General features: G+C 42.4%; 1 protein-coding gene across 4 annotated transcripts in view; it reads right to left on the reverse strand.

Annotated features, from left to right (window-relative positions):
• The window catches only part of CDON (cell adhesion associated, oncogene regulated), a 104,466-nt gene that overhangs the window by 43,067 nt on the left and 47,989 nt on the right, over nucleotides 1–13,410 (reverse strand). For all 4 annotated transcript variants that reach the window (XM_043579757.1, XM_043579756.1, XM_043579759.1 and 1 more), the window contains exons 8-11: nucleotides 11,521–11,871; nucleotides 6,041–6,330; nucleotides 4,065–4,239; nucleotides 1,749–1,877 (exon numbers count right to left, since the gene is read on the reverse strand). In XM_043579757.1, coding sequence (XP_043435692.1) covers nucleotides 1,749–1,877; nucleotides 4,065–4,239; nucleotides 6,041–6,330; nucleotides 11,521–11,871 — 945 coding nt within the window. The remainder of the gene's footprint in view (nucleotides 1–1,748; nucleotides 1,878–4,064; nucleotides 4,240–6,040; nucleotides 6,331–11,520; nucleotides 11,872–13,410) is intronic.

A 13,410-nucleotide genomic window follows, 5' to 3' on the forward strand; every position in this document is an offset into this window, starting at 1 on the left:
CCCTACTCTGGTGTCACTCCCAACAGTAACCAATCACACCAAATTAAAACCCTAACCTCTAAACCTCGACACGAAATCCAACATGTCAATTTTGCATCTCTTTGCACAGGAGCTGTCTTGCATTTCTTGTTCCTTCCTCCATTCTTGTCTTTATAGCATTCTTGTCTTTGAAGCTCAGCAGAGGGAGCCTCTCTTACCACCACCTGCCTCTTCTGCATATTTCTCTCGCGATCCCAGAACGCCAAGGGTAGACTCTCAGCACAATGAATCCAAATCATTGTTATGGGTTAATGTGTATATATTACCCACTATATTGTTGCGGACTTATTGTCTAGATCATTCACGATGCTGTAAACTCCTTGAAGGCAAGATTTATTTTGCCTCTGCTGCAACAGCATTTGGTCCAGTATCTACCACAGGATGTTAAATAAGTCATAAGGTTTTTGTTTTTCAGATGTCAACTTTATTCATATATAGTTGATACTCGGGGCCCCTGGGGGGCTCAGTCATCTGAGCGGCTGACTTCAGCTCAGGTCATGATCTCGCAGTTTGTGAATTCAAGCCCCCCGTTGGGCTCTGTGCTGATAGCTCAGAGCCTGGAGCCTGCTTTGGATTCTGTGTCTCCCTCTCTCTCTTCCCCTCCCCCACTCATGCTCTATCTGTCTCTCTCTCTCTCAAATACAAATAAACATTAAAAAAAATTATATAAAGTTGATACTCGTGTAAGTACTCTATTAAGGGAGCTGAACTGCTCCTCAGAGGCTAAAGTACTCAAGCAGAAGAGGCTCATGATATTGAAGAAGCAGAGGGGTTCCAGAAGGGTGTTCAAATGTTATGACCTGCTTTTGTCTGAGGCCAATTCGTGAAAGACTATACAAATAGGGAAGAGAGGCTTGAACACTGTTAGAGCTCAGCAATGAAATTTTAAGCCCTCCCTAGACATCCTGCTAACACACATTAACACAGCCACAAAGAGCACGTTATGTTGTAATTGTAGAATTAGTATGTGTGAAATTTAAATACTAAAAAGAATCTTTTGAAAACTGTATGGCTATGACATCTGAAAACCATACAAGTGGCAAGATATAGCAATAAAATGGAATATGACATGTAATCATTCAAAACACTAAACCATACCGTAGGCACCACCACACGTTTTGATAAATCACCGAAAAAAAAAAAGAAAAAGTCAGACTTTCAGAGTTCAAAACATAAATTTAGTTTCTTTGCCAGAGAGGAGAGAGAAAAATCCTTGTTATGAGCTATAAAATCTTAGTACCAGAACATTTTGGGTCTGAGTTTATTACCTCAAAAAGCAATCATGACACTGAGTTACCAAGATCGGAGCACAGGGCATTAAAAAAATGGTAATGGGGGTGCCTGGGTGGCTCAGTCGGTTAAGCACCTGACTTCGGCTCAGGTCGTGATCTCATGGTTCGTGGGTTCGAGCCCCACGTCGGGTTCTGTGCTGACAGCTCGAAGCCTGGAGCCCGCTTCGGATTCTGTGTCTCCCTCTCTCTCTCTGACCCTCCCCCACTCGTGCTCTCTCTCACTCTCAAAAATAAACATTAAAAAAAAATTTTTTTTTTAAACATGGTTGAAATAGGACCTGAAAGAGCTTTATGGTAGGCTATAATCTGAACAATAAACAAACACTCTCTCCCACTCCACCCCCTAAATAATTTGAAACATGCCAGTTACATGTGCAAACAAACAAAATCAATAAAAATGAAGGTTCTCTACTTTACCTCCACTATGCCTAGAGGAATCTGTAAGTACCACCCCAAAGTTGTCCGCAGCCTCCGAAACAACAGGACGCCTAGGGATGCCCATGGGTGGAGAGGACGCCTGGGTGTTTTTTGATGAGGTTGTTTTCTCTAGAGAAGTTAGAAAACACATAATCACGGACAGTAATATAAGCTTCTGTGTAGATGTAGAGTTAAGGAAAGATACTAAACTCAACTGGTGTATCAATATAAATACATGAACTTGTCTGTTACAGGGTCTGAGTTTAAGACCTACATTGTCAACACTTAGATAATCTGAGGAACTGACTTAAAAAAATTACTTTGTCAGGGCACCTGGGTGGCTCAGTCAGTTAAGCAGCTGACTCCTGATTTTGGCTCAGGTCATGATCTCAATTTGTGAGATCAAGCCCTGCGTCAGGCGTGGAGCCTGATTGGGATTCTTCCTCCCTTTCCCTCTCTGCCCCTCCCTCCACTTCTCTCCCTCTCTTTCTCTATCAAAATAAATAAATATTGTTTTTAAAAATTACTTCGTCTTTTTCTAGTAGCTTTAAGGGAAAACTAAAATGTGTCTTTCTTCATCAGGCTAATTTAAATTTACACACAGAATAAACACCACAAGTAAAAAAGCCAAATGCCGAAAAGCTTTCAAACTATTCATCCCTTTTTCTTCTTACTGTACCTATTTCTTCATTCTAAAACATAAAACTCATTCTTAAAGAGCTTCTGTTTCTTCGTGGGAAAATTATCATGTTAAGCTTAAAAACTCCAAGAGGCAAAAAGTGAAAATGGGTGATTATCTTAAAACTGAAATATGTTCTTCTTATTCAGTATTTATAGGTCAGATTCTATAAACGACTGTGGACTGATGATGAACATTAACTCAAAGTGCAGTTCAAACAAGAAATACTCATTTTTCTAGCTACACTCTGTAGTTAGTATGAACGGGTCTTTTCCAAAAGCCAATAAATAATTTCTTCTCAATCATACCTCCTTTTTATTTTTGTACTGTACTAAAATACTCTGCTACCCAGTTCCCCTCTCTCCTCACTGAAATCTTTTTTGTTCATTGATGGCCAAGCTATAATGGCATCTTCTCAATCAAGCCTACCCTCAACGAGCTACCCCACTTGAAAGAACATCCTTTCTTTGTACTGTCTCTCAGTCCTTCCCAGTATTTGTCGTACTTCGCTCACACCCTTGCCCTTCTGCGGTCTATCCTTACCCTACCCCCGTTGAAACACACAACAGATTATGTCACACAACTCAGCTCAAACCCTCCAACGTTTCCACTTTCTCAGAGTCAGTCAATGTCCTTGCAGGATGGACAAGGCACTGTGTGGGGTGGCCGCTCTGTCATCTTCCTGAGCGCCCTCCCCCACGGTCACAGTCCCTTGGCTACCGTCACCGTGGTGCCCTCAGTGTTCCTGGGGTACACCCCGCACACCCCACCCCAGAGTCTCTGCACTTGCTATCCTCTCAGCCGGGGTGTTCTTTTCCCGGACATCCACGTGGCTTTCCACTTTAAACCTCGACGTGCTGCTCTGCTGTCGACTCCTCACTGAGGACTTCCCTGGCCACCTGCTTACATTGTGACAAGTGCTACCCCACGCACTTCCTACAGCCACCCCCTAATTTAGTTCTCTTATTAGCATTCACCACTTTCTAATGTACTTATAACTCAGGTGGAAACATCTCCCAACTAGACTGTAAGCTCCATGAGGGCAAGGAGTTTGTCCCTTTTGTTTATTGCCTGACACAAAGAAGGCATTCAGTAAATATTAACTGAACTGAAATCCTGCCTTGCAGTTGGTATTTATGTGTCTTAGCCTACTTAGCAAAGTAGAGGTACCATTAGGATGAATCTTATCTTGATCATCTTTGTTTTCCCTGTATCACCTACCCCAACGCCTTACATATCACAAACTCTCAGAAATACTCGTAGAACATTGGATGGGATGGAATAATACAACCATCCAAGCATGGCCAACAAAGGTACTATACTAAAATTATTTAATGGATTTATATATAAGAATCTCTAGGGGCACCTAGAGTCAGTTAAGCGTCCAACTTTGGCTCAGGTCATGATCTCATGGTTTGTGGGTTCAAGCCCCTTGTCAAGCACTCTTACTGACAGCTCAGAGCCTGGAGCCTGCAGCCTGCTTTGGATTTGCTTGCATTCTGTCTCTCTCTCTCTCTCTCTCTCTCTCAAAAATAAAAAAAAAAATAAAAAAGAATGTCTATGACCCCAAAGGACACTCAGTAATAAAGAGACATCAACACGGCCAGCTCGCTCCTCCTGAGGAAGATTATACTCACCTTTGCTGGTTCGGAAGGTAAGCATGGCGGGCTGCCCTTCACCTGCCGCACTCCTTGCCACCATCAAAACTTCGTAGAGACTAGATGGCTCCAGTTCTGTCAGATGGAGCTCATTCTCACTTCCCGGGACTCGAACTGTGTGCCAGCTTCCCACCAGGCCAACGCCATCATCTAGCTGCTCAAGAGAAAATAAGTCATTAAAGAAAAGGACATAAAGGGCAGAAAAACCTTCCATTCCAATTTGAGAAAATCTTCCATTCCAGATGTATGTTGGTAAGGAATATACTGCTGGAAGAAAGAGACATGATATTTCTTCACATTAAGAAATATAAGGAGACCCGTAACATGAACTTAGGAATTCTCCGGAATAAAAAGACTCCTTCCTGGCTCTCCTACTTACCGCTCATTTGTGGCCTCAAGCAAGTTACTTATCTCCCAGAGTTTGCCTCCTTTACTTGTAAAGGAAACAATACTCCTTTCTTACTGGGCTAATGGGAGCATAAAATAAGTACATAATAATCTGGACTAATGATAATATATAATATAAATAAATACATGTTAAGTTAGAATACAGATGCATATATGAGTTACATAATTATGCATTTTATATTTCCAGCATTCTTCACGTCTCACCACTTCCACATGTACTGGAGGAAATAAATGTTAAAAAGATCTGGGGCGCCTGGGTGGCTCAGTCAGTTAAGCGTCCAACTCTTGATTTCAGCTCAGGTCATGTTCTCACGGTTTGTGGGTTGGAGTCCCGTGTCAGGCTTCATACTCAGCTCAGAGTGTGCTTGGGATTCTCTCTCCCTCTCTCTCTGCCCCTCCCTTACTTGTGCGTATTCTCTCTTGCTCTCTCAAAAATAAATAAATAAACTAAAAAAAAAAAAAAAAAGATCCAATCTGTTGTGTCTTAGTTAATAGAACCAGGAAACGACATCACACAGAAGTTTTTGTGTGGGTAAGAATCCCAGTGAAAGTTTCATCTTGAATCATTCAAAGTTTCTACATCTTGAATCATCAGGTTAGAAACAGTGAATAAACGTTCAAATATCACCATGTTAATTGTTCCAGATATTAAAAATATATACTATTGGGGCGCCTGGGTGGCGCAGTCGTTTGAGCGTCCGTCTTCAGCCAGGTCACGATCTCGCGGTCCGTGAGTTCGAGCCCCGCGTCAGGCTCTGGGCTGATGGCTCGGAGCCTGGAGCCTGGTTCCGATTCTGTGTCTCCCTCTCTCTCTGCACCTCCCCCGTTCATACTCTGTCTCTCTCTGTCCCAAAAATAAATAAAAACGTTGAAAAAAAAATTAAAAAAAAAATAAAAATATATACTATTAAACGATGGGCACCAAAATGTCTTGGACAAAGAAAGGTATTTTAAATATGAGGGTGTCTTTTGTTCATTTTTTAGTCTCATAAACAAAGAAACACTTTTTTTTCATTTTGCTTTAATACAAGCCTCTGGAAGAAACACTGGAAAATTAACTGAGAGGATCGAGGTTCACTCAAAGAAATCACCAAACAACATAAGATTCCGATACAATTAAGAAGACAACTTGAAATAAAAATAATTGTCAGAGATTATACCAGAGGACTTTGATGTTTCTAATAAGAAACTGCTTTATTTGTTAAATAAACTGTGTTTTACTATCTCGCAAAGGGTGACTTTTAAAAAAGTGGTTTCTAGAGGTTTACACTCAAGGGGTTAAAGTGTTTGATAAAAAATGTCAAAAAAAAAATGTCAAGAAGTCACTGGGTTCTTGGAATTCCTATTCTGGGGGATACTGTGTATCTTTCATTCTTACTGCTTACTGGTAAAACCAGCATGGCTGTTGGGATAGCTCTCCCAAACTCATAATCCTAGAACACTCCTGTTTCCTGCTGCTCTATAAATGTCGAAGATAATAAGCATGTGTTATATACACACAACGTTAAGGTGAGAGAAGAGAAAGCTGATAAATGAGAAGACATTACCTTTCGATACTTCACAAAATAGGCATTGATGGGCAGCCCGCCATCCTTCCCCGCCCTCCAGACCAGGTTGTACGTATCAGATGTGTAAGTCTGCGGAGGGCTCAGAATGATGGGGGCATCAGGGACAGAGGCACCACTAGTGTTTTTCTCTGGCGATGATTCCACTGCGCTGGAGCGTTTCTTCCCTGGAAATGAGCTCAATAATCCAGCTTCTGAACCATCTCTTTTATCATTCTGAGTGGGATTGGAAGGTGTAACTGTTTCTGCTTTTGTATTTGTTTCAAAAGGAACTGCAGGGAATGGAAGAAAGAGAGAGAGAGAGAGAGAGAGAGAAGAGACAGCTTGAGGAAATTCATTATTTCAGTGCCTTCTTCACAGTGATCCAACTGCCCACAAGGATACAGACAATCTGAGCCCCAGAAGTGACAGCAGGTTAACAGCTCAGTTTGTAATTCATGGAAACCTCCAACCTCCAACTGTAATCTCTTATTGAAAAAGCTGCGGCAGTGAAGTGATTTTGAGGATGTTATTTTTCCTTGCTCTACGCTAGTATTCCCTCTTTTACAACAACAATTTGCTAGTTTAACCTTGAAAGATTTTAAGTTGGAGAACACCGAGTGGTAATTCCAGTTGGTAAATGAAACACATGAAGCGATGCATTCCCTCAGCGGCAAGGTGAACTCAATAGTAAGGAAACAACCAAGAGCTAGGCTGTTACCTGCTGGGGAGCCAGTCTCCAATGATACCCCTCAGTATCCACACCCTTGGACAGTCCCCTCCCTGCTGAATCAGGCTGGCCCTATGACTGGCTTCAACCAAAGTGAGACTGTGCTCTTCCAGGCTTGAGTCTTCACAAGGCCTGGCACGTCTACTTTTGTGTCGCCCTATACAGACATCCAAGCTAGCCATGTGGAGTGGCGGGGGGAGAGGGGGAGAGAAAGGGAAGGAAGGGGAGGTGGCCGGTTATTCCAGCCTTCACAAAAGTGTCACACATGTGGGGAAAGCCACTTTGGCTGTTCCAGCCCCAGGTACATCTGACTGCAATGGCGGAAGAGACCCCAAGCAAGGCCGGCAGAATTGCCCAGCTGCGTCCAGTTAACCCTAGGAACTGTAAGAGATAATAAAGGGGCTACCGTTTCAGTAATCTTTGGGGGTAGTTATGCAGCAACAGATAATGAAAATACCCTACACAAGCAAAACAATTTACACTCGACAAGAGGAAACAAGGTAAAAGAAGGGTTTACCTATTTCCAAGCAAGCCCTCTTTCTGGATAGAACTGAAGACTGGCTTAAGAAATCGCCAATCTAGGGGCACCTGGGTGTCTCAGCCGGCTGAGCGCCCAACTTCGCCTCAGGTCATGATCCCACAGTTCATGAGTTCAAGCCCCACATCGGGCTTGCTGCTCTCAATGCAGAGCCCGCTTTGGATCCTTTGTCCCCCTCTCTGTGCCCCTCCCTTGCTCGCGCTCTCTCAAAAATAAAGAAACGTCAAAAAAATTGCCAATCTAAAGAAAAATGAAACAAGCAAATAGTCCTAATGCTACTAAAAGCATACAGAACACAAGAGAAGGGAAAAATATTTGCGCTGAAAAAAGAAATAGGTTGCACATCCCATCCCCCAAATTTACTGAGCACATATTATGGGCCACGCATTGTGTTAGACATTTAATAAATATAATCTCCTCAAGCTCTCAAAACAACATTCTTAGGTGGACAGTAATATTCCTACTTCACAGCTGAGGAAATTAGGGTTCTGGGAGATTAAGGGACAACAGGCAGCAGAAGAACTCCGGTGATGCTGCTGGAAAAAAATGAGAAAGCAGCTGATGAAAACAAATACACTCCGAGCACCATGAAACCCAAGTGCTGACAGTTTGGTTTCTCTCAAGTGCTATTCACGCTGGCAACAAAAAGGTCTCCTCTTTTTGTCCACTTTTGTGGAGGAAGGGAGCAGAGGAAACAATGTGAAAGAGTTTCTTTTGCACAGTGAAGTCGGATTCCTGGTAAAAGGTGGGTGTGTTCTGAGAAGCCCTGCAGTTCAGGAGGGAACCGACACAAACCACGGCTAACGGCGTAAGGTCGGTTTTCTGTTTAGAGGAGAAAAGGTGTCTCCGACGCGTCCTCCATTAAAGAAGCTAGTGAGAAAATAATCCAGGAGAAAACTAATTAACTTCACTGAGACAACTTCACAATATTGCTTCTGGAGCAGCCGTGTTTATCTAGTGAGTCAGGACGTGGGCTGGCTGGTAAGGGCGTGCGGCTGGTGCCCACTGGGGCGAGAGATGGGCTCTAGCAAGTGGAGGTAATTAGCTGTGGCTTAGGGTAGCGGAGAATGACCTTTTCATCATTAGGAGTTCCACGGAGCCTTTGGGCTGCTTACCACTGGGAAGTGGTATCTGGCCGTACAAGAGTTTAAAGACCACAGGCCTCAATTTATGCAGAGGCAGGAGACAAACTTATGCCGCAGCCTGTGTCTAACGGTATCAGTGTCACAATTCTGCTCCTGCTATTCTGGACGCGATGAGACTTTTCTGCCACGTTTATTAAAAAGGGGATTCGAGAAGAGGGGAGGAGGAGGAAGATTCAATTCTTTTCTCTCTGCTATTTCCAGTAATATTTGAGTACTCACACGATATAATTTATAAGGCCTGAACACCACTTTCAAAAGTTTTTTCACATATATTATCTCAACTTGTCTTCAAAACAACTCTGTGAAATGGTCAGACGAGATCACTTCTTGGCCTTTTGGCTAAGATCAAGTGTGAAATGATCAGTTTAGACATCAAGTATTGGGGCGCCTGGGTGGCTTAGTCGGTTGAGCGTCCGACTTCGGCTCAGGTCATGATCTCACAGTCTGTGAGTTCGAGCCCCGTGTCGGGCTCTGTGCCAACAGCTCAGAGCCCGGAGCCTGTTTCGGATTCTGTGTCTCCCTCTCTCTCTGACCCTCCCTTGTTCATGCTCTGTCTCTCTCTGTCTCAAAAAAATAAATAAAAATTAAAAAAAAAAATAGAAAAAAAAATAGACCAAGTATTTTTAAATGTAGAACGCTTTTTGAATTAGAAGAGGCTGATAAAATTCTGCTTTTCTAAGTACTATAACTATGGCAGTGAATTTAATGACTCAGAGCTGAAACTAAATAAGGAATATAACCAAACTTGTCAAAGCCGTTCCCACTGTGACCACTCACACCAGCATCCCCTACCCCAACTATCCCAAACCAACTCCCATTAGAGTTTTCAAGAGTTACAACCCACTCTACAAATATTTGTACATCTAAGACCTCAAAACCCAAGGTCTCTGGAAAGAAAAAGGAGGAGGGGGCAGTCATCTCTCTCTTTGCCCTTGCTTACCCCCCAAAAAAACAAGTAAATGGCTCTCAGTATGCTAGAATTTAATATGGCTCAGATTCCTGTAGAAAGAGGTGGGTTGTTATGTATTGTGAGCTTTAGTAAACCTGGCTGGATCTTAATAGTTATAGGGCGCGCGAAAGAGAAAATATAAGAACATTTCGGAAGGAGGTCGGTGATGGGGTTACTGTACATGAAAATGGTATTTATCAAGACATAAAATCCTGGAAGGGGTGGGGAAGACCTTAAAGACCTAAAAAATTCTAACCTAAACAAGTTAGCCTGTGTATTTTCTAAAGGCTTCAGATCTTTGATATTTAAAGTGAGGCAGTGAGACAAAAGATCCAGTTCCATCAACCGTGACTATCACATCTGTGCCTCTTGCTATCCTATATTTATATAAAACAATCACTTCAGCCAAAAGCTAACCAAGCATCACCTGTGTTATACCTGTCCTCCAGCTAACAATTTGAGCAGAGCCACTCTGATTTTCGCTTGGCAGAGCAGATATATAAACACACACACGTATACATATTCATATTTACACATGTATAAATTTATACAACACCCAACTACCCTCTTCATTGGAGGATTCTTAACATGTCTGAAGTGAGTAGCTATTTCTTCCTTCCCTAACTGCTACATGGAATAATCCTAATTTACCAATAATCAGACAGTAATAATTATAATCTAATACAAATGGATGTCCTTGGCCTTCCCCACTTCTCTTTCTACCTCCAGCTTCCTCTGGAGCTCCAGGGGCCTTGTGTGCCTGTGAATGGAAATACCTGTGTGCACACCCAATTTCTGTCTACTTTACCTTCCTTCCTCTGCAAAAGACCACCCCTTGGCCGCTCCTCTGGATTAAGGGTGCCTGCACACTGGTGGTGTGGTCTACACTCTGGAGGATGGGTCAGGGAACGGGACCTGTGTGGAACCAGACTGTGAACTAATTAAAGCAAGGACTCCCAGAGCCCCAGACCTGCTATACACAAGGAGGAACACGGGCTCCAGGCTCCAGGGACTATAACTTAACCCCTTAACCACATGGACTATTTGACCAGTGGGAGCTGAGGACCCAGGCAGAAGAAAGCTGCAAGGAGTCCTCTAACGCACTGGCCCAAGGCAGGGAACTCAGTTGCCAAGACTAAGGGCAGTACTGTGTTTGACACTCTGCTTCTTGCATGACAAATAAGGTGACAGTCCCACTCAGCTGACTACCTGCTGGCGCATTGCTGCTCTAAATACTGATGTAAGGCTTGAATTTGAATTAAGTCAAATTTGAATTAACTTTAACAATACTGATACTCTATACCTATTTAATTTTAACAATATTGATACTGTATAAAGCTTTTAAGTCATCCTCACCAAAAATCAATAAAATATCAAGAATTAATGTTATACATCCCATTAGAAAAATAACTTTGAATAGGAGATACTGTTTGGTAGTACCATGATTCTACTTTCTCAATGAAAGCCAACCCTTTAGGGGCGCCTGGGTGGCTCAGTCGGTTAAGCGTCCGACTTCGGCTCAGGTCACAATCTCATGGTCCGTGAGTTCGAGCCCCGCGTCCGGCTCTGGGCTGATGGCTCAGAGGCTGGAGCCTGCTTCCGATTCTGTGTCTCCCTCTCTCTCTGCCCCTCCCCCGTTCATGCTCTGTCTCTCTCTGTCTCAAAAATAAATAAAAACATTAAAAAAAAAAAAAGAAAGCCAACCCTTTAGACTCTGGATACTGTACTTATCAAAGGCTCACCTAAAAAATGTCAGCAATGATCACTTTCAGTAGCTTAGACAACCAAAAGCATTAATCATGAAAACAGGTCACAACTCGGGCTTGCTCCCATATGAGAGCTTTCTATAGGACAACTACAACCTTAACCAAAACATCAGAAATGGAAACCAAGGTTCATCCGGTTCATGGTAAGGCCAAATACCCAAAACCACAGTTCTGTGTTTCACTATTGCTGGGGAAAATATATATATATATATATATATATATATATATATATATATATATATATATATATATTCAGAGATTGCTGGACTCAAGAAAAAAACATACTTCAAAGCACTTTATCCCCTACAATCAGAGGAAGCTAATCACCCGAGAAAAAGTACTAATGGCAACTCACCAACTGTGAGGACTGCCTCCGACTGTGTGGCACCATGTTCATTTGCGGCTTCGCAGATGTATTTCCCAGCATGCTCCTGAGTGATGGCCTGAATATACAGAGAGCTTGAGCCAGCTCGGGACATGATGAAGTAGACAGGCTCCAGGTCATAGCCCCCAGGTCGTAAGTGTGATTTCCGGGATTTTGATCTGAGCACTTGAGACGGATGGCTGGTTATCAACCCGTGCCTGTCATACCAACGCATGACTGGGACTGGCACACCAGTGGCATTGCAGGACAGAGTAACAAAGTCTCCATCTACCACCTTTGTACTTGCTGGTGCTGTAATTATAACTGGCTTGAGTCCACTGCCTATTAAAACAGTAATTCACACACAAATACACACACATAATTAAGAGTATAGTACCTACAATGCAAAATAAATTCATCTTCTTGCATAAATGTTATCCATGTCATGCCCAAGTAACAGCCTTAAAAGCATCTTTCGTACATGTATTTCTTAACAGTGTTTTTTTTTTAATTGAAGTATAATCGACATACAACATTAGTTTCAGGTGCACAACATCATGATTTAACATATGGATACACCCTGGCAAATGATCACCACAATAAATCTGGTTACCATCCCCTAAACAATGTTTTACATGCAGAACAGTATGGAGAACACATTCATTCACTGAAATAAGTGTTTGCAAAGACATGGGCAAACAGGGATACATGACAGTAATAACTAAAACAAAGATAACCCCCCTCCTTGTTAATTCTCTTCTCAACTTTCACCACGTAAAACTGTCCCTAAAAAGTAGAATTCTTAATTGTGGGCTCCTGGACATTTCCTACACAGACTTCCTGTCCTTTAGGGAAAAAAAAAGGGTTTCCTATACACATTTGACTGCTGTTAAGTATAAAACAGGTGAAGCCATGAACAAGGTGTCAAGGAGCATAAAACAAAATAATATTCCTTCACAAAAATAGTTCATTCCAGGGGGAACCTCTGATTACAAAAAGCCTGGGAGAGAAATCTGTTCTGAGTGAAAGTCAATGAGTATATTTCTTATCATGTTACACAAACAACATTTTTTGTCTCTAAACTAACTCTCTTTCCTTTTGGTCCCAGGTATTCTCTGGAGCCATTTTTAAGTGTGCCTACTATGGAATATCGATTACAAATGGAATTTTCTCCAGTGCATCCTTCTCTTTCTCCAGCCCTACTTCCTACCTTTGACAAAACCAATACTCGGTATGGTTAGATTCCCGAATCTCTGCCAATCTAGAAAGTGTAAGATGCTGTCTCACTGGTCATAAACTGCACTCTCCTGAGTACTAATGAGCTTGAACATCTTTTCACGTGTTTATGTGTCACTGGTATTTTTCCTCCTCTTTGAAATGCTTTCTGTCCATTTTTCTGTTGGGTCATCTATCTTTTTTGTAATGGTTTCAGAGTTCTTTGTATATTCCAGCTAGTGTTCTGTTATTCGTTATATATGCTGCTAATATCTTCTCACAGTTTATTGCTTTTTAAAAAAATTTTTTTTAACATTATTCATTTTTGAGAGTGAGAGAGACAGAGCATGAGTGGGGGAGGGGCAGAAAGAGTGGGAGACACAGAATCAGAAGCAGGCTCCAGGCTCTGAACTGTCAACACAGGGCTCGACGCGGGCCTCGAACTCACAGACCGCGAGAGCATGACCTGAGCTTAAGTCGGACGCTTAACCAACTGAGCCACCCAGGGGCCCCTGCTTTTCTTTTCATTTTTTTTTTTAATTTTTTTTTTAACGTTTATTTATTTTTGAGACAGAGAGAGAGCATGAACAGGGGAGGGTCAGAGAGAGAGGGAGACACAGAATCTGAAACAGGCTCCAGGCTCTGAGCAGTCAGCACCGAGCCCGA

This window comes from Prionailurus bengalensis, chromosome D1, assembly GCF_016509475.1.
Source record: "Prionailurus bengalensis isolate Pbe53 chromosome D1, Fcat_Pben_1.1_paternal_pri, whole genome shotgun sequence".
NCBI lineage: Eukaryota > Metazoa > Chordata > Mammalia > Carnivora > Felidae > Prionailurus > Prionailurus bengalensis.